Genomic DNA, 21,068 nt, shown 5'->3' with positions numbered 1-21,068 from the left:
AATTACGGGATCTTGTTTACATCTTCTACCTTCTTACTCTCACTTCTTACCTCTTAGGAAGCTCCACTGTATGAGAAACAACATCCACATGAACCTGTTTGCCTCATTCATCCTGAGAGCTGTGTCCATTCTGGTTAAAGATGCTTTACTGACCCTCACACTGGATCCCAGAAGCAACAGTGACTCACAGGCACGAAGCTGGGTCAACATACCGGTCAGCGAACAAACACACATCCAGTTCACCTGCAGTTGTAAAACCTTAGCCATAGCCACCATATTACAGTAGATATAGAGTGTAGAGGCTGTTAAATAATAATATTAAGGTGATTAGTGATTGGAGGAGACAAACATATAGATAACTTACTTTTAATCCCTCACTTTAAACATCAGTGTTCACTGGATGTTGCTATTAAAGGTCGATCGCAAATGTAATGTAGTGCAGTATGTGCCACAAACACATACAGAGAATATTCTACCACGATATAATTTTTATATTCAACAGTGTGACTTGCACAGCTCGTCCTGAACATAAATTCCATGTAGGTTTTAACAACCACCACACATATATTTCAATAAACTGCTGACTAGATATTGATTGGGTATGTCTAGACCAACAAATCTGTGATAAGAAAGACATATTCTACAAAACATTATTGATGTTGTTGGTGTTGTTTTTCATGTCATTTCCTGTAAATAAAGCTTCAGTAAACGAATATACCCCATGTTGACAAAAGTAATGGGTCACACTTATTAATATTCAAAATGAGGTGTTTTCAGTCTCATTGCAAAAGGTGCATAAAATCAAACACCTGACCATGCGACCTGTTCTTCTAAAGAGCACACCAGCCCTAACATGGCACTTTATAGGATGTATAGATTATAGACTTTCTTCCAACAACCTTTATAAGTAGTGTTACTGCAAAAGAAGGGAAAAGAAACTACAGCATGTCAGCCACAAAGTGACACACCACGTAAAGTTGAACAGCGGGGTCGCCAAGTGCTGAGGCGTATAGTGCGTAAAAGTCGCCAACGCAGTGCTGACTCAGTAACTGCAGAGTTCCAAACATCCTCTGGCATTAACATCATGTGTTTCCATAGCCGAGCAGTTCCAGTAGGTGTAATGTGTGGGTGGCCCAGTACTTTTGTCCATATAGTATATAGTTTATATATGTTTGAAATTCACATGCTATTCTAACCTGTCATGAGTTCATAAAGGTCCATAAGAATTTAATTTAAAGTTCTGAAATGCGGTTGCAAGAGAATATCAAGAAACATAAAGGACTGATCACTATCTAGGATTTATTACACAGAAGATGAGCGAGGGCAGACACCTGTTGATATCTGATACCACTCAAATGTATACTGCTATTGCCCATCTAATTATCTCTGTTGCTAAAACACACAGCAGAATACTTGCACCATATTAGAGGCTATGGGCAGATCAACATTGCTTGTATTTCTGGATAAATACTTTACATTTCATTTTATACATCTCTCTACAACATAGAAGTAAAATATATGTAACATGAATTAGCTTTATTTGCATCACTGGCAATAAATTAAATGAACCACTGTTTGGATGTTCTGTAGCCACTCTTAATGGGTAATAAAATAACATTAACTTTACAGCTGAAGAGCAAAGTAGCATATACCTTTTACACACTACAGTTTGGGATGATTTTCTACTACGTTATAAGTGGAATAAAAACTACAGTTAAGAAATTTAACATTAGTACAAAAAGATAGTGACTCAATGTATAGAGTGGACAGTGCAAACTCAGCTATGGATATATTCAAGTTCCCCTTGCTTCTTTTTACATGAAACACTCCACATTTGTCGAGGAAGATGTCAGATAATCCACATTTAGCTCAATCATTAAGAAGTAAAAATCACTTAAAAATATTACATTTTTTTTTACTTTCATTTTTGTGGTGTCTAGCAAAGGGGGAACTACCCGTGTATTCCACAATAAAACTCCCACTGTGCTGTACTGTAGCTGTTGTCCCTGAACTGGAACAATGTTAAACTAATTCATCTGAACTGAAACATTTGTCAGCTTTTACCCTGTGAAGCTTTGTTTAAAAGCTGCATTTGCTACATTTGTGCAAGCACGGACAACTTGGCTTATTGTTTGTGTTCCCATGGTATCTGTCTCGTGTCAGGCTGTGATGTGGTGTCGTGGTGCCATGGTGATGATGCAGTACAGTGTAATGGCCAACAACTATTGGCTTCTGGTGGAAGGCATCTATCTTCATAGCCTCTTAGTCATCACTGTATTCAGCGAGAGGAAGTACTTCTACATTTACCTGGCCATTGGTTGGGGTAAGAGCATAATCTGCTAAACAGCAGCTGAACACTTGGCTTTGTGCTTATCAACGTAATGCAAAAGGTCCAACAGTGAACAGCGCTCTGACTTTCAGCCAGTCTTTTGATGGGTGATTTAGTCAGACGACAGAAATGAGCAACAACAAGTCAGCCAACAGTTATGTTAATAGCTCTGAGAGCAAGGAGGAGCTACAAGAAAATCTGCGGTCTCTAGCTATTGTATCCCATAAACACTCGAGACTACTAAAAACACTACACCTTACCTTCTTTTCATGTTTGAAGTGGGAATGTATCCTTAGAGGTTTTCTCTTGCTACCAATATGTTTTGTCTGTCTGTCTCCCAGCTGCTAGGTGTAACAACGTTCTTGTATATATAAATATTGTGTAGCACACAGCAGAGCTAACTTATCAGAAGGGTGTATTTTACCCCAGACCGTAACTGTTAAAGGCTGATGGGGAGTTCACGTCGCCCCACCAAGCGGGCGGATAAGTTTGAATCTCAGTGACCTTAACCTAAAGGTCAAAGTTCAGAAGCCAGATATTCTGAAAATCCTGTGAATGCAATAACCTGAGAACAAGGCACTATAGAGTTTTCAAATTGATACAATAGGTGCGCCTTCGAAGAGTCTTAGGCGGCTTTGAATCTCAGTGACCTCGACTTCAAAGTGTTTTCTAAAAATCTTGTGAATGCAATAACTTGAAAACAAGGTGACATAGGATTTTCAAATTGACACCTCAGGTGTTTCTGCTAGGAGGCTGAGAGATACCACTGACGGTTACAAATGTTTTTTAGACCTTAGAACTAAGCTGTGACTGAAAATAGAAGGTTTTCAAAAAAGCCCTGAATTCAAACTTCTCTGACTAACCAAATAATGTATTCTTCATTCTTTTTTAAAACCTAAAGCCTGCATTAGTGTGTCTCTCTCTGGAGACAAAGAAAGATTTATACAGGTTTTGTTTTTACATTTCCTTAGACAGTAGCACTCTGCAAGACCTGCAAATTGACCTTGATGTATAACACCCAGTAGTCTTTAAGACTGTGAGATATCTAATTCATACCCACGAGACACTGAAAGAAAATATGTTTTGTTTTTGTTTTTTCATATCACTGTAAACACCTAACGGCGTGGAACTCTGTCAAGTATTGTTTTGAAACACACAAAAATGTAATGAGTCCAGCTGCTACTACTACTTAACAAGTCCTCAGATTCCGTAACAACAAGCATTCAAGAGCAGATGTGCTTCTCCAGTTCAGACTTCCTAGATTCCACCATTTTTACATTTTCAAATGAATATTGAATGTATGATTTTCAGCCTCCTGTTCTGTAATAAGAACTTAATTATACAGCTGTCCATAGTTAAGTTCTTGTATAGCTTTTAAAAATACTCACTGAAGAAAACTACTCATCCATGTCTAAAATAACAACTGTCCAGCTCACCTTGATGTGTTATAGCCTGACAGGCCTGATACAATTCTGAGACCACATTCATAAACACATAGGGATTGAGCTCATTGAAGCTTAGATAAAGGCAGACATGACAGAGATGATTTTAATATTTAGAGACCTTTAAAGTCTGCTTAGGATAAGACGAGAGCGGAAATATTTGAAATGGTAATGAGATATTAAATTCACAAGGACAGAAAAAAATATAAAAAATGTTGTATCATGGGCAGTGATATAATAATATAACTTGATACTGATTACTGGACTAAAGTATAAATATTAGCTAGGACTACTGCGTGTGCTTTGGAGGAAATGATTTGGGATCCTTATTCTTTGCTTTCTGTCATTCTCAGGTGCTCCGCTCATATTTGTGTTGCCATGGATCACAGTGAAATACCTGTATGAGAATGAAGAGTAAGTTTAATCAATTCATGGAATTCTCACATCAAATGGAAGACAGTTTAATTATTGCCACTTTTATCCGTGACCCCTGAGGAGACAGATCAGTGCGGGTCTTTTTTCTCCTGGTTTCCTTTAAAGAATTTATATTGCAGAGGAAATGTTGATAAAATGTGTTATGCCCATAAGTTTGTTTCTGTATCTAGGTGCTGGGAGAGGAATATTAACATGGGATATTGGTGGATTATCCGATCTCCTATACTTTTTGCTTATCTGGTAAGACTCTCTGTATCTCTTTCTCTCTCTCTCACCTTTGTGTTTAACTTTGTCAGTTTACATTTGGATAATGTTTTAAAGACAATTCAAAACAATCTATGTCTTGGCAGATGCTTAGGAGTGCTCATAAAGATACCAAATGCTTTTGTCTGCCTGCTTGTATTTGAATGTGTGTAGATGAGGCAGCTGTTGAAAATAGGACTGCAGGAAAAATGTAAGTCGTGTAAAAATAGTGACTTTTATTTTCTGCAGTTGATATTTTATCAGTTCCTACATTCAGTGCTGTGCTATTTCACTTTGCTCAGTCTGATGACAAAATATAACTTTATACAACCACATGTGCAATATTCACAAAATATCAGTATTTAAAATTTCATATAGGACAACATCATTGTGTTTACACTCCCTCTTAACAACATCACATACCAAAACCAGCTGACGCGTTCCTTTTGTGTGTTTCCTGATTCTTGTTCCCAAATAGCATTATGGATGGACACACTTATGACCAGTGCACTTAAACATGCGCAGTGCTGCACTGTGTGGGAGCATTACTTTTTAATGCAGTTGCAGAAAAAGTTGGTAAAAATGTAAAGTTGTTGTAAAGTCTTTCATCATTGTGCAACAACCCCAGAGCTGTTCTGCAGTTCTACTATTGCGCAAACAACCTGATTCACACCTAAATAAACTGCGTTTGTGTACACTCCACTATACATATTTACACAAATACTTGTGTTGAGACAGCACACGCACTTTACCAAACTTGGAGCGCCAAAATCTTGAGTGCTGTGATAATAAATGACCTGCCATCAGTAAGTGTCCTGCACTAGATCACAGTGTGTGCGCACGTGCACATGCTTGTTCTGTGCGCAAGCACTTGAATTGCTCGTGTTGTGGGGACGTTAATCCGTCTGCCCAGTCCCACTGTGAGGACTTCGTTTAAAGTCAGACTTTGTGTTAACTACTAACGCGTTCCAAAGCGGCAGTAATCTTCTCTCTAGCACCATATGCTAAAATATTGCATTGTGTTTGCTTCAAAGTGACTTTCTTTATCCTCTTTCTTTCAGATTAACTTCTTCATATTTATCCGTATTATTAAAATCTTAATGTCTAAACTTAGAGCTCACCAGATGAGATACACTGACTACAAGTTCAGGTGAGAAATGTGTTCCTTTATTTCTTTTCTTTTTTGTTTTTTTAAAGAAAATGCAGACAGGAAGCATTTACTTAGTCTTAGTAGCTTTTTCGCTTGGGAATTAACTTTTTTGGTATTATAGCCATTTTTATATATAGTCCCCTGTTTTCAGAGTTTTCTTGTAATCTCTAATACCATTTGCTTCCCCTTTCTCCGTTCTTCCAGACTGGCAAAATCTACCCTGACTCTCATTCCCTTGCTTGGGATTCATGCCATCCTCTTCACCTTTGTCATTGATGAATCTGTTCCTAAAGGCTCTGTTCTGCGCCTCGTTCGCCTCTTCTGTGATCTCCTGTTCAACTCCTTCCAGGTATAAGTTCAACTTTCACTTGTTCCACATGTGCCCATAAATATAACAGAGGGACCTCAGAGGATTAATACCCAGGAAGACATAAACTGCACGCTAAAGTAATAAATTATCTGTATAACTCAAAGATGTCACAGAGAACAAAGAAATTGTCACTTTTATATGTTGTACATTTGCATATAAAGGCAAACATAGGTGAAGAGCTTGGGTTCGACATTTCTTTTGCCCAGCAAACTCCTTCTTAATCCTCAAATTTTATTTTTTTAGACTATTTCTTACTCAGGCAGCACACAAATCCTACCCTTCTGTCAGATACTGCTGGTGTTGCAGGAAATGTGAACAAGCTGTCCTGGCACCGTGACTTGATGAACCAGATGTGGCAGCATTCATGGCTGAGAGATAAAATTTTTTTTTTGGAAAGACTAGGAAGTGCATTTATTACGGTGGAGATGAAAGGTGGAGTAAGTCACAAGAAGGCACATTAATTTTGAATGCTCTTGTGCTGTTGCTTGTAATTTAGGTCTTTGCACCATAAACTTACCTGATTAGTTTTAGTGAAAAATTACTTTGTGGTACAATGCGCCCCCTCATAACAATAACTCTACACATTAAAAAATGGCGGTGCATTTAAATGTGGCTTCACGTGCTTGTTTGCAAGCATCCATATGTGACAAGCTGGGAGTGAGAGAGCGTCTCTCTATTTCTATAAGACAGGTTTCGGTGCACCTGTGAGATCCCAGCAGCTCTGACAAAATAGTAATAGAGATTTTGACACCCTAGGAATGAGATTGGGCTGCATTAATTATATTCTCCATCATTCATACTATGCCTCTGCCTTTGGCAGTTCAGTGATCAAGTGTTTTAGCTGTCCAGTGCAATAAAATGACTCTTTTTTTTGTTTGTTTGTTTTCCTCTTGTTGAAAAAAAGTGTTTTTACTCTTTTATTGTGGGAACTAGATGAGAGTAATGAGGCAAAAATAGTGATTTTCTGGGTATTTGTTTCTAATAATGAAAAAATGTATTTTAAGTACAATAAGCATATTAAATGTTCTTCCATTTCAGGGCCTGCTGGTTGCCATCCTGTACTGCTTTGTCAATAAAGAGGTGAGACTGATTCATTTGTCAAAAGCCACTTTAATTTTAAATGTATCTTCTTTGTGAGGATACATTTTTTATTGTCTCTGTCTCTTCCTTTATTTGTTCTTTTGTATCTCTAAAAACATCTTCAAGTTCCACTTTTGTTTCTTTTGTCTGCAAAGACCAGCAGACACGACAGGATCCATCTGCTAATATGCAGTCTTTTAAATGCAGTTTTTGGCAAAGAACATCCATCTATTGATGTCCTCTGTGTCTTGTTCAATCTTCATCACCACTATCTCTCCTGTCTCTCCCATCACTTCCTCTCTCAGGTGCAGTCGGAGATGCTGAAAAAGTGGAAGAGGTGGAAACTGGGTAAGGACATTGATGAGGAGTACCGCCACACACACAGCCAAACGCCACACGTTAAAAGCGGCAGTATCGCCACTGGCAATGTGCCCAACACCGGTGACCCAAATGTTGACTGGCCTCACTTCAACAAAGCCAACAGCGGCCCGGTTTGCTCCACTGCAGCTGAGGAGAACCGCAAACTCGTTGTCTCCTTTAGCAACGGGACAGGGAAATGCAGACCTGCCAAAAGCAGGCACACCCTGCACTTCTCTTTGCAATCGCACAGAGGCGCCACCAGCAGCACTGCCACAGAGGATGTGTGTCTGGAAGAGCGCGTGAAGTACCGCTCATATACTCTGGAAGGAGAGGAAACTAATGTCTGACTTCCCTGGGACCTCATCGCAAAAACTCTCACTGATTGCGCTTCTTGCTTTGGATCCGTGCTTATCATGTGGCAGTTGTATAGCTTGAGCAGGAAGAGGATGAGGAAGTAACAAACAGGGATCATGATGTTCACCGATTCAGAACATTGCAGGAAATGCCACTGAGTCCTGCCCAGCTGCATATGAGTATTTATTGCTTCTGGGAGATGGAGGAAAAAACACTTATTGACTTCAGACATTAGGAATGATCAAATAAATCAAAACTTTACTGGCGTTCAGTGTGCGTACGTGTGTCTGCCTGTGCACATATGGAGGACAGCTATTTCAACCCTTCTCACATCTTATCCGGTGTAACCATTGTGGGACATGCTTGTGTCGTGTGTGTTTGCAGCAGTGTGCACTAATCTGTGGTACAGAAGAACCTCTTGGTGTCAAAGTATGATTTTATTTAAACTTTTGGTTCGATGGAAATGAATGTGAATTGCACCATGAGAGACTCTTAATGTCTGAGTGGTCAGGAATTGCAATTTACTGGAGACCTCTCTATCTTATCATGCTGTGATAGGAGTCAGTATTTGCTATGCTGAGGCAGGCACACAGAATATGGACTCTTTCACCTTTAGAAGGAACATGATACAAAGTTTAACTTATTCTGGTTTTAACAAGCCAAAGCCAAACAAGAAAATAATAATATATCACAGGTTTGTTATTGACTGCATAAAGCACGAAATCCATATTTTTATTCATCTACTCCATTTTTAAACAAATTTTGATTGAATGTATATGGACAGAGGAGTAATTTGGTTGAACTGAATTTTAATTGAATATTTAACTGTATATATATAATTAGATGTACACGCTCTATCCAGAGCCTCTTGGATTTGTCTGACACCTAACTCAAATTCCTCATTTGCCTTCATTGCCTCATTGTAAGATTCATGCTTACACGGTTACAGTCACCGTCAGCTGCACAATTTTTCAGGCGTACTTTAATTTTTAGAAATATAATTTTTGCACAAAATCTACAGCTTGTACAGATGTCCAAAGATTGTTTTATATTCCAGGACGGTTTTTAAAGAAAAAGGTTTTGCATTTAAAAACACAATGTATGACTAAGATTTTTTGTTAATGCACCACATTGACAATGAAAGTTAGATTGTTGTTATGCTTTCTATGTCAAACTTAGTAACGCAGAACAAAAATTGTGCCCCACCCACCATATTTATTTGTTGCTGGGTTTTTTTGATACCGTAAATAAATGAAGCCAGCAATGAAACACTGCTTAAAAAAATTAAGAGAAGATACAATCTTCACAGTATAATACAAAACCAGTGAAACTTGTGCAATATCAATTTGTCTAGTTGGGAAGCATACGTTTTATAGGGCTGTAGCAATGATGGTCATCCTAATTTATCCAAAATTATTAAATAAAAACAATATTAAACTCCTCTAAAATGTGTGTTCACTAAGTGTGAACTATTGCTAACAGGCATGATGTACACATGAATTTGAAAGCTATCAGTACCTCTATTGTAGCAAAGGTATTTCCAAAATTAATTCTTGTTTCATTGTAGTTCGTGCAAAGAAAGCAGAACCTGACACTGTGTTTTTTTTTTTAGAATAAATGTGGACATTTATTACAGATATTTTTATTAATACGTTTATATATTATATGTAGATATATAGGAAACCATATAAACAAGAAATAGCACCTTGAAGTGACTGTTTTGGTGTAAATAAAATTGACTTGAATTGAAGAAACCATTGTGAATCATTTTCAGCTGATTTCTCTCCAGTGCATCAGTGCTAACACTTGCACTGGAGTGGTAACACCAAGACACCTCTCAAAAAGGAAGTAGTAATAGCTGATGTCCGTGGACCATTGGCATTAGATGGTAACTGCAGCCCATTCTGGTTGAAAAAGCAGCTTCTCTAGGATGGTACATCCATATCCTGTCATAAGAGAGTGAAGGACATACCAGGAGGCAGGATGCTACATAAGGAGAACTGGAGGGGGCTATGTAGGAGCAACAACCCAGCAGCAAAACCAGCATGTTTTCTATTACGCAAAGAGCTATAGGAGCCCTACAAAATTACCTCCAGCAGGCTACTCATGTACATGTCTCTGACTAAAATGTTAGAACGAGACTGAGGAAGGCGTGAAGTCAGTCTTTAGCAGGACCTGTGCTTACAGCCCAGCATTGTGCAGCTGTGTAGGAATTCACCTGAGAACACCAGCGATGGCAGGTCAAACAATGGATCTCCAATTTCTTGATCTATCTGTGACAGGCGTGAAAGCTTCTGGATACTCTGGCATCTCCAGATGTTTTGTCACTCTCATTTGCACCAGAGCAGGTGAAATGCGATCATAGCGGTTTATGTGTGTCAGCTGGTCAAATTGACAGTTTACCTGATTATGTGTTATACTGTGATGAAGGTTCCTTTGTTTTATTGAGCAGCATATATACCTAAATGACCTTTTTTTTCTCTTTAAATTCAGAACAGAAAATAGACACTCTTTAAAGAGTTAACTATACATATCAATAAAGCTAAATAGACAAAAGCAGGTGGGTGATTGGGTGTATTGTTATGCTAATGGTTACAGTGCAGGTGACTCAAAAATGAAAGCAGTAAGAATTATTATGAGAAAAGACTTTTCTTTCACAAAGCATGTTTGTAAGTATCAGATTGTGTCTCTTTGCTTAAAGTATTGTAGTTGTCAAAACAGCCCTAAAGCAAACATTGTCATTAAGAAAAGGAAGAGGTTTTGTATAAAAGCCACATCATTGTGTTTCATATGCCTCTGTGGATCCAATTAAATTTGATTCTGTCAGCAAAAAGAGTCTCAGTGTATGTTGTGTCAAACAGAGTCAATGATGCAACTCTGACTGAAAGGTAAGTAATACACCTGTCTCGGTTTTGTGACATTTAAAAAGAAATACTTGGATTTAGCTGATATTTTGCAGTGACTTTCTGTAGAACTGCTCCTGTTCAATATCCAAGTTCTAACCTTAGTTTAAAAAAGCACACAATAAGCTACTGAAATGGTCTATGTGCACACATGCAGGAATAACACTCTCAGTTATTGCTAATTACATGTGACATAGCAGATTAGCGGCCTTATTGTTAACCATGTTTCCAATGGAGATTACTGCAATGTGAAATGGTTACTCATATATCTGTGTATTGTTGTGCAGAAGGTAATGAGTTGATGAATTATGTATTAGTTAGTCATACATGTCTGGGAATGTGTGCTCATGTGTGTAATTGATCTCGAAGTCTCTCTGAAAATATTGCCGTGCCTGTGTGTGCATTTACATATAAGAGAGAACATAAACCACCAAAGGCAGAACGCTGCATTCCAGCATCGAATATTGTAAGTGCAATTCTGATTATAGAAAAAAGGGATACAGGGGAAATTACAGGGTTGGACAGGCTCACAACAACCTAACATTTCATTTCCAGGAAAAAAATCTGGATTTTGTCCCACTTGGATTATCAGCTTCAGGAAGTGAGTGTGTGACTGAAGGTTTGTCCACAACTCTGGAGCAGAGTTTACCATGAATTATTTAATTGTGTACTGTTGGCAAGCAAACTGTACTACATCAAGTATAATAGGAAAATTTACCCTTTGGTTCATGTGCAAGCCATCTGACATTGGCTACTGACTTTCTTACCTCACTTAGTAGGAAAGGTATAATTACTGATTACAACATGTCCAATAAAAAACACAGTTTTTTCTTTTTGTTTAAAGCAGAAAATCTGGTGTGACGTCAACACCGTGAGAGACACAAGGATGCACTGAGACCCTGCCATTAGAGCTAGCTTACAAATCCAATTTCAATCCGTCTATTTAATTTAATTGTTTTTCCTTGTGCAGTTTTACTTGAAAACTGAATGTCAGAATTTGTCCCAAGCCAGCTCATAGCCACTGAGAAAGAGGGGAGACAAGACAGACTGCGATGTCAAAATAATAAACATGAGGTATGAAGAATCAGTCATGGTATGCATGAACGGACAACTGACATATTAGTGCAGTGTGTCGGCAAAACAAGAAAAAAAATCTAAAACCCAGTGGTTTCATTCCTTGGCATTTGCCCAGTGGGCCAAAACACTTGTGGGCTGATGGTCAATATGATTTTTTTTTTCTTTGTCAATATAATTATACAGGCTACTGGGTGGCTTGAATGGCAGTTGCACACCAGCCCTACAAGCATTTCCAGCAGCCCTTTTTCATAGCTGACACTGGATTGCCCAATCAACAGGTTAGTGTGGAAAAAGTGATCTATAAAGATGGACAAACAAGTGAAAAGTTGGAGCTGAAAAGCTAAAAGAGGAAAAGAAACTAGAAATAAGTGTAGAAAATGACCAACATATCAGCTGTCAGGGCTGCTGCTGCATTCTCAACAGTAGCACCAGCAGCAACTAGTAAAAAGCTGTCACAGCTACTACCAGCCTTGGAACCTGATCAAACAAAATCTATAAGCAAAACACAGTTTTACTGTTATTTATGTGTTTGTTGGGGAATAACACAGTTATTTCCCTTTTTTTGCATATACTACTAGGCTGTACCTGTTGTGAGCCTTACACAGGTAAACCCCAGTCAGTTTAACCATCTTCTCCAACATACGGCCTCAGAAAGAGAAAACCCTGCAAAGTATAAAGGAAGTGGAGGGAGCATAACACACTCAAATGAAGAGCTACTTAGAGCAGGGGTGTTCAAATCCAGGCCTCAAGGGCCGGTGTCCTGCAGGTTTTAGATATCACCCTGGGTCAACACACCTGAATCAAATGATTAGTTCATTACCAGGCCTCTGGAGACCTTCGAGACATGTTGAGGAGGTAATTTAGCCATTTAAATCAACTGTGCTTGATAAACAACACATCTGCAACCCGCAGGACACCGGCACTTGAGGCCTGGATTTGGCAAACAGTTTGTAGAATAGAATAGAATTAGTTTTATCTAAGCAGCACCGATTCACAACCCTCATCATCAGGGAGCTTTATAATCCAAGGTGAAGAATGTAGAGAATGTTCCCCAATGATCAGACAATTCCCTGAGAGCATGCACCTGGCAAAGGAAGGACAAAATCCCTTTTAACAGGAAGCAACACTCTGCAGAAGCAGGCTCAGAGAGAGGCACCCATCTGTCATGACTGGGTGGAGGTGAAGGGAAAAGATAAGAAAAACAGAGGAAATAGGGGCAAACAGGGACTGATCACAAAATTGATTTCATTAATTGGATTTTGAAGCCCAAAATTTGCTTTCAAATTCTGATAAAGAAGCTTTTGTCTCTAATTGGTGTTTAAATTGCAACCATAATCTCGTTAATTGATGCAAAAATAAAGCGAGACCAAATGTATTACAAAAACAGAACAAATACTCACGCTTTCTCGGATCGGCCCACAGTTCTTAAAATGTCTGTTTTAAGAACTCCTATAATATTTTAACTAGTGGGACCCAATAATATCCCAGATGGGCATTTGTGATGTTGCGAGTCTACAGGGAGGATGTCTGAAAACACATTATATGTTTGGGGTCACTGAAAACATATTACTGTGGTCAAACTTCTTCCATACATCCTCCCCAAAGCTTCCCCACAGGATGCTGAAACCATCTGTGTGTAATTTCAGCTGACTGTGAAAAAATCTTACAGCAATAATCTGAATTTCACTCCCAAACCACAAACCCATGATAGCAAATGGATTGTAGATGGTACAAAACAATTTCTGGAACTAATAAAATTGCTGCAACTCAAAAAGGATATAATTCAAATAAGCGCAGTAACTGTTATCTACCTTTTTTTTTTTTAACTACAGTTAGTCTGCGTTCTAGTTCAGTATCATTTTTTAACCCTCAAAATAAAAATCTTATGAAAATCCTTAAAGCAGAAAGAATCTCAGACAAGGCTGCAGTAATTATTTAATAAAATAGGAAATAAAGTTATATCTAATACTGAAGGAATAAATATCCAAAGGCTAAAATCTGTTTTCCTCTGGGTTCACTGACCTTTTGTGGTTGGTATTAGATTTGAAATCACAGTCTTCGTTATATCTGTGCTGTGTGTCTGCGTTGTGTGTGTGTGGGGGGTGTTAGAATCTGCGAAACTGGTTTTTATAATCTAATTTTTATCTGTTTTTTGTGCTGTTGAAGTCTCCGAGTTTACACTGGACAAGAAGTAGTGTACATGCAGTACACAAAGTTATGAGACGTTATTTTGAGATCAGGACAAAAACAGCTTGAGGAGCTACGTGGCGCGGGAATCAATCAGCCGTGACAGATCTATTGTGAAAAGTACTTGAGTCCAAAAACAGGCACAGGCTGGGTTACAGTCCCACAAAAGTGCAGTAAGAGGAAAAAACACTGCTCACATGTGTACAGAATAAAAGACCATATGTTTGTGTGTACTATAATGGGAGGGGTGTAGATATTGCAGAAAAATAATTATCTGCCTCTTGAGCACAAAGCATTTAGGTCTCATGTGGATCAAACTGTTTTCCCACTGTAATTACTGTCATCATTCTTCTTGTGTTTAATAGCTACGCAGCCAGATTTGGTCTTTCTGAGAGCTATCCTTGTTTTTAAAGGAAACGTCATACTGTAGCTGTAATCAGTTACAGTATGATAGCAAAATGAAACCACTGCCATAGAGTTATCCTTGTTCCTGCTATTGTACAAAAGATCTGATATTTTTACAGTTAACCTGTGACTCAACAGATGTTGAACAAAGCTAAAGCCTTTCAGAGATAAAGAGAGATTAATGTGTTTTTGTAATTGTTGTGTGCTGCATAAAGCAGTTTTAAACTGTGGGCTCAAAATTGTGTTTTAATGGCTTTATTTGTATCGTTTGTACAGAGGTTTGGCTGGTGTAGGTGAACTTTATTTACTTTATCCACCATTTTTTCTGTTCTCCTGAGTACTGAGATCCTGAAATGTCATTGCATGAAGTGGTTTGACAGTGTTGGTACTGCAGGCTTACTCACCAGTACAATTCAATTCAGGTTCAATTCAGGTTTATTTCTATAGTGTCAAATTATAACAGTCAACTCAGGGCACTCATTTACTGTAAGGACTATACAGAATTTTGAAGAAAGCTCCAGCAGAGCCAGGATGAGGGAGGGGGAGCCATCTGCTGAGAATGGATGTGGGGTGAGAGGAAAAAGCAAAGATGACACAAAAAAAAAGAAAAAAAGAGCCTGGGGAGACAAGGTGAAACAGAGAATAAGGGAGCGAGGGGAAAATATTTAATGACATGCTGCATGTGAGCAGTGGAAAGAGGTGAAAGGCAAAGAAGTGCTAAGTGGATCACAGTGAAGTCCTGCAGCAGTCTGAGCCTATAGCAGCAAGGTAGCTAAGGGATGGTTGATTGTCCAACCTAAACTATAAGCTTTACCAAAAAGGCAAGTTTGAAGCCTAATCAAGGTATGGAGGGTGTCTATGGGTCAAATTCAAACTGGGAGTTGGTTCCACAGGCGAGGGACCTTACAGCTGAAGACCCTGCCAACTCTATTTTTAGACACTCTTGGAACCGCACATAAACCTGTAGTCTGGCATGGTGCTCTATTACAATAATAGGATAATGGCAGTGTTAATGTTTTATCATGTATTTTATTAGCTTGGTTTTGTAGTTGCATGTTTTTAGAAGTTTGCATGCTTTTATTTTGAAATGTTTTTACTTCCTACCCATGTTTTTCTAATCCAAGAAATTATGAACACCTGCTCACTACACAAAAGGATTGTGGGGGGTCAGAGAGCAGGTAACAGCAGAGCAACAACATGGGCAGTACAGGTTGATGCCAAAGAGACCTGAGATTGGAATTGTTGGTAGACAATTGGATGTGTAGGACTTGGACCCAGTAAAAGAGTTTTACCAGTGAGAGACAACCAATAAAAAGACTGATTGCTGTACTGGCTGCTTGTGTAGTGTTTGCCTTAATAATGTTACACCCATGCAGTTGGACTGCTAGTTTTTGTTATTTTTTGAGGCCCTGGGCTTGTTGTTATTGTAAATGTGTTCTTAACTACTACAGAGTTGTAGTATTCCTTGGCATCCCTTTCTGTTTTTTATCCTGCTCTCAATTGGACCTCACTCTTCCTTTTCTCACTTTTTACAGTAATACAAAATGCAGATATATAGTATGTAGGTGTAATTAAAGATAGGACATTTTCGTTTTATAGGAAACAAATGATCTGATCGTTTTCTCTTTTTGTCAAGGACCCAAACAGCTTTAGCTTACAAATAGTTTTCAAAAACAGATGCCACGCATAGATGTGTGAGGATGTAAAGAAGTGCAATAAAAACATTTTATTAAATGTATTATTTTATTATTAATCTTACTGCTGTTTTTATCTTCTTACTAGATGTTTTGTATTCATGACCTGACCTTCCTTCTGTATTGAGGTTTGATACCTGTTTTATTTAACTCTTTTGGTCTATTAGTGCCTCCATTCTGTCTGTGCTAGTGCTGATCTGTACCCTGTTATTGACTTATGTTGTTTCTCCTTATTACTGTGAAGCACTTTGGTGTGCCTCCGGATTTTTAAACGTGCTATATAAATAAAACTGTATTGTATTATATTGTATGTGGGTGTATCTAATACAGAAAACCTGTGATCTCTTCTAAATTAATGTTGTGCTGTTTTCTTTTTGAATACGTCCAACTCATAGAACATTTCTTAAGTTTGATAGGTTTCAACTGAGTCATGCAGTAAAGGTTTAAGAAATGTGACAGTCCAACCATGAACACCAAATAAATGTGTTTCTTTTGCAGAAAAATAGTTTTATCTCATAGAGGTTTTACCCTCTCAACACTTTTTCCTGAAAATATATCCAGTTTTATCATTTCAGAGAGTATTTTGCAGCTTGAATTTTGAAATGGAGAGTTTTCTATGTGGTTATTACCCCTCTTCCAGGGCCCTTAAATAAGAAGTGAGACTGACCTTGAATAAACTGCTCTGTCGATGCCTCACAGCTCTTCCATCCATCCATCCATCCAGACTTTGATAACCACTCATAACTTGTCGGCTCATCTGCCAAAAAAGAGCCATTGCTTCACTTTTCACCAGTAAAATGAATTTTCCTCATCCTGATGCTGTACTCTTCTGTCAAACTAACTCTTGTTTTCATGTGTTACACTGTCTGAGTAAAAGAGCTGAACATCTTCCTGTTAACTGTGTACTTGAATAGACTCTGAATTTAAGTATCTAAGTAGATACCCACGACTGTGTTGCCTCCAGTAGGGAAAACACCATACTAAAGTTCACGGATGACACTGCAGTGATTGGTCGCATCACTGGAGGGGATGAAGTGGCTTACAGCAGAGGTGGCCGGTCTGGTGTCATGGTGGGAGGACAACAACCTCACCCTCAACACTGATAAGACAAAAGAGATGATGGACACAAGGAAGAAGAGGAAGCCTCACCAGCCGCTGTTTATCCGGGGCTTGAAGTGGAAGGGGTGAGCAGCTTTGGACACCTGGGCGTCTACATCACTGAGGACCTCATCTGGACACTGAACACCACACAGCTGGTCAAGAAGGCTCAGCAGCAGCTGTATTTCCTGAGGAGGCTGAGGAAATTCGGTATGTCGGCCAAGATCCTCAGCAAGTTCTTCAGCTGCATTGTGGAGAGCACACTGACCAGCTGCATCACTGCATGGTACAGCAGCACTACTGCTATGGACCAAACACCTGCAGAGAGTGATAACACCTGTGGAGAAGATCATCAGGACCCTGCTGCCCTCTCTGCAGAGCATCTACCATTGCAGAGTCCATCCCCAAAGACCCCACACACCCCCCAACACGGACTGTTCACACTTCTGCCCTCGGGACAAATTTGCTTAATTCTAAGATTTAACAAAATGCTGGAAACATTCCTCAGAGAATTTTGTTCATATTTATATGATAGCATTACAAAAAATATGTGCATTAAGTTTGCACATCAGTGATGTGACTCTCCTATTCCACCACATTCCAAAGACACTTTATTGGATTCATATCTGTGAATTATGAGGAGTACAGTGAACTCAATGTCATGTTCAAGAAACCTTGCGTCACATGATCTGGGCTTCGTGACATGATGCTCAAATCATGCTGCGAGCAACCATCAGAAGCAGCTTGAAGGTTTGACGTGTTGTGCATTCAGAGATGCTCTTTTGCGTGTTTCTGTCGTCTTCCTATCCGCTCAAAGCAGTCAAGCCATTGTCCTCGAGCCTCTGGTTTCAACAATTCATTTTCATCCAGAGAACATTTTGATTTTGGTTTTGTAACTCGATGCATCATTTAGTTAGTTTTAATCTAGTTTTTGTTTATTTTAATAACCATGGTGCGCCTGTTTTGATGATGAGTTATAAATTAAACTACAGTAGATCTCAGATGGGGCTAGGACCCATGCAGGCCTCTGCTGTGTTAAATCACTGTGCTTATCTCCTCTCTCATGCTGTGGTCTGTATAAACAGTGGCACATTTTAGGAACAATCTGTCCACAGAGACTGTGCAGTGTTTGTTCAATGTCTTATTAATGACAAGCAGTTTAGCCCTATTATCAATTACCCCATTAGTCTGTTTATGTGTGCATCTGTGCATGTCAAGGGTCAGGGTTAAGCTAAGACATGATGTAGTTAAAGTTCAGTTTGGGGGCTTATTGTAAACAGTGGAAACTCCCAACAAGTCTAGTAAACTTTATATGTTTGTTCAGAATTTTTGCTTCCTGTTTCATGGTTTATCATCGCAGCATATTTTGTGGATTAAGCAAATTCTATAATTTGTGATGCAAAGTCAAATTCTGCACAATTATGATTTGAATTTTGAAGAGTAACAGCAAGAAACAGAATCACAGTCCATGAACAGAACTGAGTTTGAAGAAATATCTGGATTCTGCTGGATCAAATAAATATAAAAATCTAATAATTATTTCAACAATATGCAGAACAACATGCAAAATGCTGTACTCAGAAATTACTATACTTAGTATGATGTTTAAAATATGGAAAAAGAGCTAGCTTGGCTCTGCCTTGAGGGTACAAAATTAGCTTTAGAAGTAGCACAAATCCCTGTGCTTTTCTAAGACAAGTTATCAACATATTTGATAAGTAAAATAATGCGTGTGTGTGTGTGTGTGTGTGTGTGTGTGTTATTTATATCCTATATTTTCTTCTAGCATTAACTGCTTTTGTGCTGCCCCTTGACTTTGTGCCTCCAGCTGAGTAGGGATGGGTATCGAAAACTGGTTCTTGTTGAGAACCGGTTCCCACTGTTTCAATTCCTTGGAATTGTTTGCCATTTTTGCAAACGATTCCCTTATCGATTCCAGTCGCCCCGAATGACGTCACCACGTTGCGGAGCGTCATTTACCTGGCAGGAAACACAGCACCTAAGCGGCTCAAACGCTCAAAAGTTTGATTATACTTTACGAGAACGGATGACAACAGGGCAACTTGCAATACTTGCAAAGTAGTTACTTCGTTTAAGGGAGGAAACACTACGAATATGCAAAAGCATTTCCTCACAAAACACGCGATGAACTTAAATGAATGTCGTGTTTTTAATTCCGCTCCGGACTCGTGAATCTCAACCCAGCAGCAGCGGTAACGTTTGCACGTCCTCTCCCGTTAATGCGGCAGGTAAATAATCAACTAACAGTGCATATTATGTTAGCGCGATCTGCCTTATTACAAAACCTGCCATTACTGTGCATTTAGGTGACCGTGATGAGAGAGACAGACAGAGTCTGGCTCAGATGCTGCCAGTTCTCGCTGCAGTCTACATTCGTCTATCCTTTCAGGCCAGGATAGACGAATGTCACCGAGCAGTGACTGAGTTTGTGGTCAAAGGCTTGAACCCATTTGCCACAGCAGTTGCCCCCGATTTTCGGTAAGTGAATGTGTTTAATTGTAGGCAGGGACATTACTGGAGATTCTTGTGTAATTGCCACAGAACAATTTATGTTATACTTTGTTATTGCTACAGACGAATATTTATTTTATTATTTTACATTTACAATTTTTTTGTAAATGTAACCCCATTGAAGAGCCGTAGGCTGGATCTCTTAAGATCTCACTGTTGGGTTTGTAAGGCCATGTTACTCCTAAATGTCTACCTTGTTCAAAGAGAAGATATAAAACAAGTTTTAAGCTAATCGACCTTAGTGTTCTCCTTTACAAAAAAAAAAAAAAAAAAAAAAAAAAAAGAATCGATAAGAGAATCTATAAAGAATCGAATCGTTAAACAGAATCAAAAATGGAATCGGAATCGTGAAAATCTTATCAATACCCATCCCTACAGCTGAGACGTATTGAATGTTTGCATTCGGACTACAAACACTCCAACAGCAATATCTCTGCTGGAGTGAAACCTGCATGAACAGGTCTATCATATAAACAGACAGTGACACCGTTTTCAGAAAACAAATCTATATATGTTTTTATATTTATACATAAAAGAAGTGCATAGTAGCAGTTCAAAGGGAGATATGCACAAAATATCATATATTTTTGTTATTAAATATATAAGGAGTTAATATGTGCTGCATAACTTGCAGAAAATGTAAATATTTTTTCTTACTGAAACGTTTTTCCCGTGATAATTAAATAGTGAGTAGTTTTCTCTCCTTATATTCAGGCCTGTCATGGTCCTGGGTCGTGCGACCCAGTGTTTTGAGTTTTAGTCTATTTTGATGTTTATTGTTTGTTTAGGTTCATTAAGTTATTCTAGCTCATTTGTTATTATATTACCCTTGTGTTAAGTCTCCCTTGCCCTTCATGTGTTTATGTCTGTGTGTCTTATGTTGTCAAGTTCATGTTGTCGTTTCTGTCATCTTCCCATGTACTCGGTCTCCCTGGTTCGTGCACCTACCCGTTATGTGTCATGTCTGTGTGGCTCTTGTTGTCTAGTTCGTTTCATGTCTATGTCTCTGTGTTTCCTGTTTTATTTTGAAAGAGTCTGTTCTTTGTTCACTGCATGTGATTTACTCTTTCCTGTGCATCATTATGTATATCCAAATCAGCCATTTCCTCATGTGTCTCCACTTCCCCTGATCGCCTCATGTGTGTATTTAAGTCCTCAGTTTTCTGAATGTCATTGTCAGGTCATCTGTTATAGAGTTGGATGTCTCGAGACCACTTTTAAGTGGTCTTGGTCTCGACAGACTTTTGTCTTGTCTTGGTCTCGGTCTTGGTCTTGGTCTCGCTGTTTCGGTCTTGCGTTCTCAAATCGACATAGTGTTCGGGAGATTTGGAGTCAACCATCAGCGGAGCAGGGGGGTGGCTTACTGGGCTTAAGCCCGGGTCATTTTTTCAGAAGCATGGGGTCTTTTG

At 38.8% G+C, this 21,068-nt stretch overlaps 1 protein-coding gene across 2 annotated transcripts in view; it reads left to right on the top strand.

Annotated features, from left to right (window-relative positions):
- Positions 1-10,583, top strand: part of gcgrb (glucagon receptor b) — a 58,223-nt gene extending 47,640 nt beyond the window's left edge. For both annotated transcript variants that reach the window (XM_004539078.5, XM_076885105.1), the window contains exons 7-14: positions 58-214; positions 2,164-2,323; positions 4,125-4,185; positions 4,377-4,446; positions 5,511-5,599; positions 5,804-5,948; positions 7,008-7,049; positions 7,355-10,583. In XM_004539078.5, coding sequence (XP_004539135.1) covers positions 58-214; positions 2,164-2,323; positions 4,125-4,185; positions 4,377-4,446; positions 5,511-5,599; positions 5,804-5,948; positions 7,008-7,049; positions 7,355-7,756 — 1,126 coding nt within the window. In that variant the 3' untranslated portion in view covers positions 7,757-10,583. The remainder of the gene's footprint in view (positions 1-57; positions 215-2,163; positions 2,324-4,124; positions 4,186-4,376; positions 4,447-5,510; positions 5,600-5,803; positions 5,949-7,007; positions 7,050-7,354) is intronic.
- Positions 10,584-21,068: the final 10,485 nt, after the last annotated feature.

This window comes from Maylandia zebra, linkage group LG6 (assembly GCF_041146795.1).
Source record: "Maylandia zebra isolate NMK-2024a linkage group LG6, Mzebra_GT3a, whole genome shotgun sequence".
Taxonomy (NCBI): Eukaryota; Metazoa; Chordata; class Actinopteri; order Cichliformes; family Cichlidae; genus Maylandia; species Maylandia zebra.
Note: the sequence above shows the minus strand (reverse complement) of the source record. Positions and strands in the feature narration are given on the sequence as shown.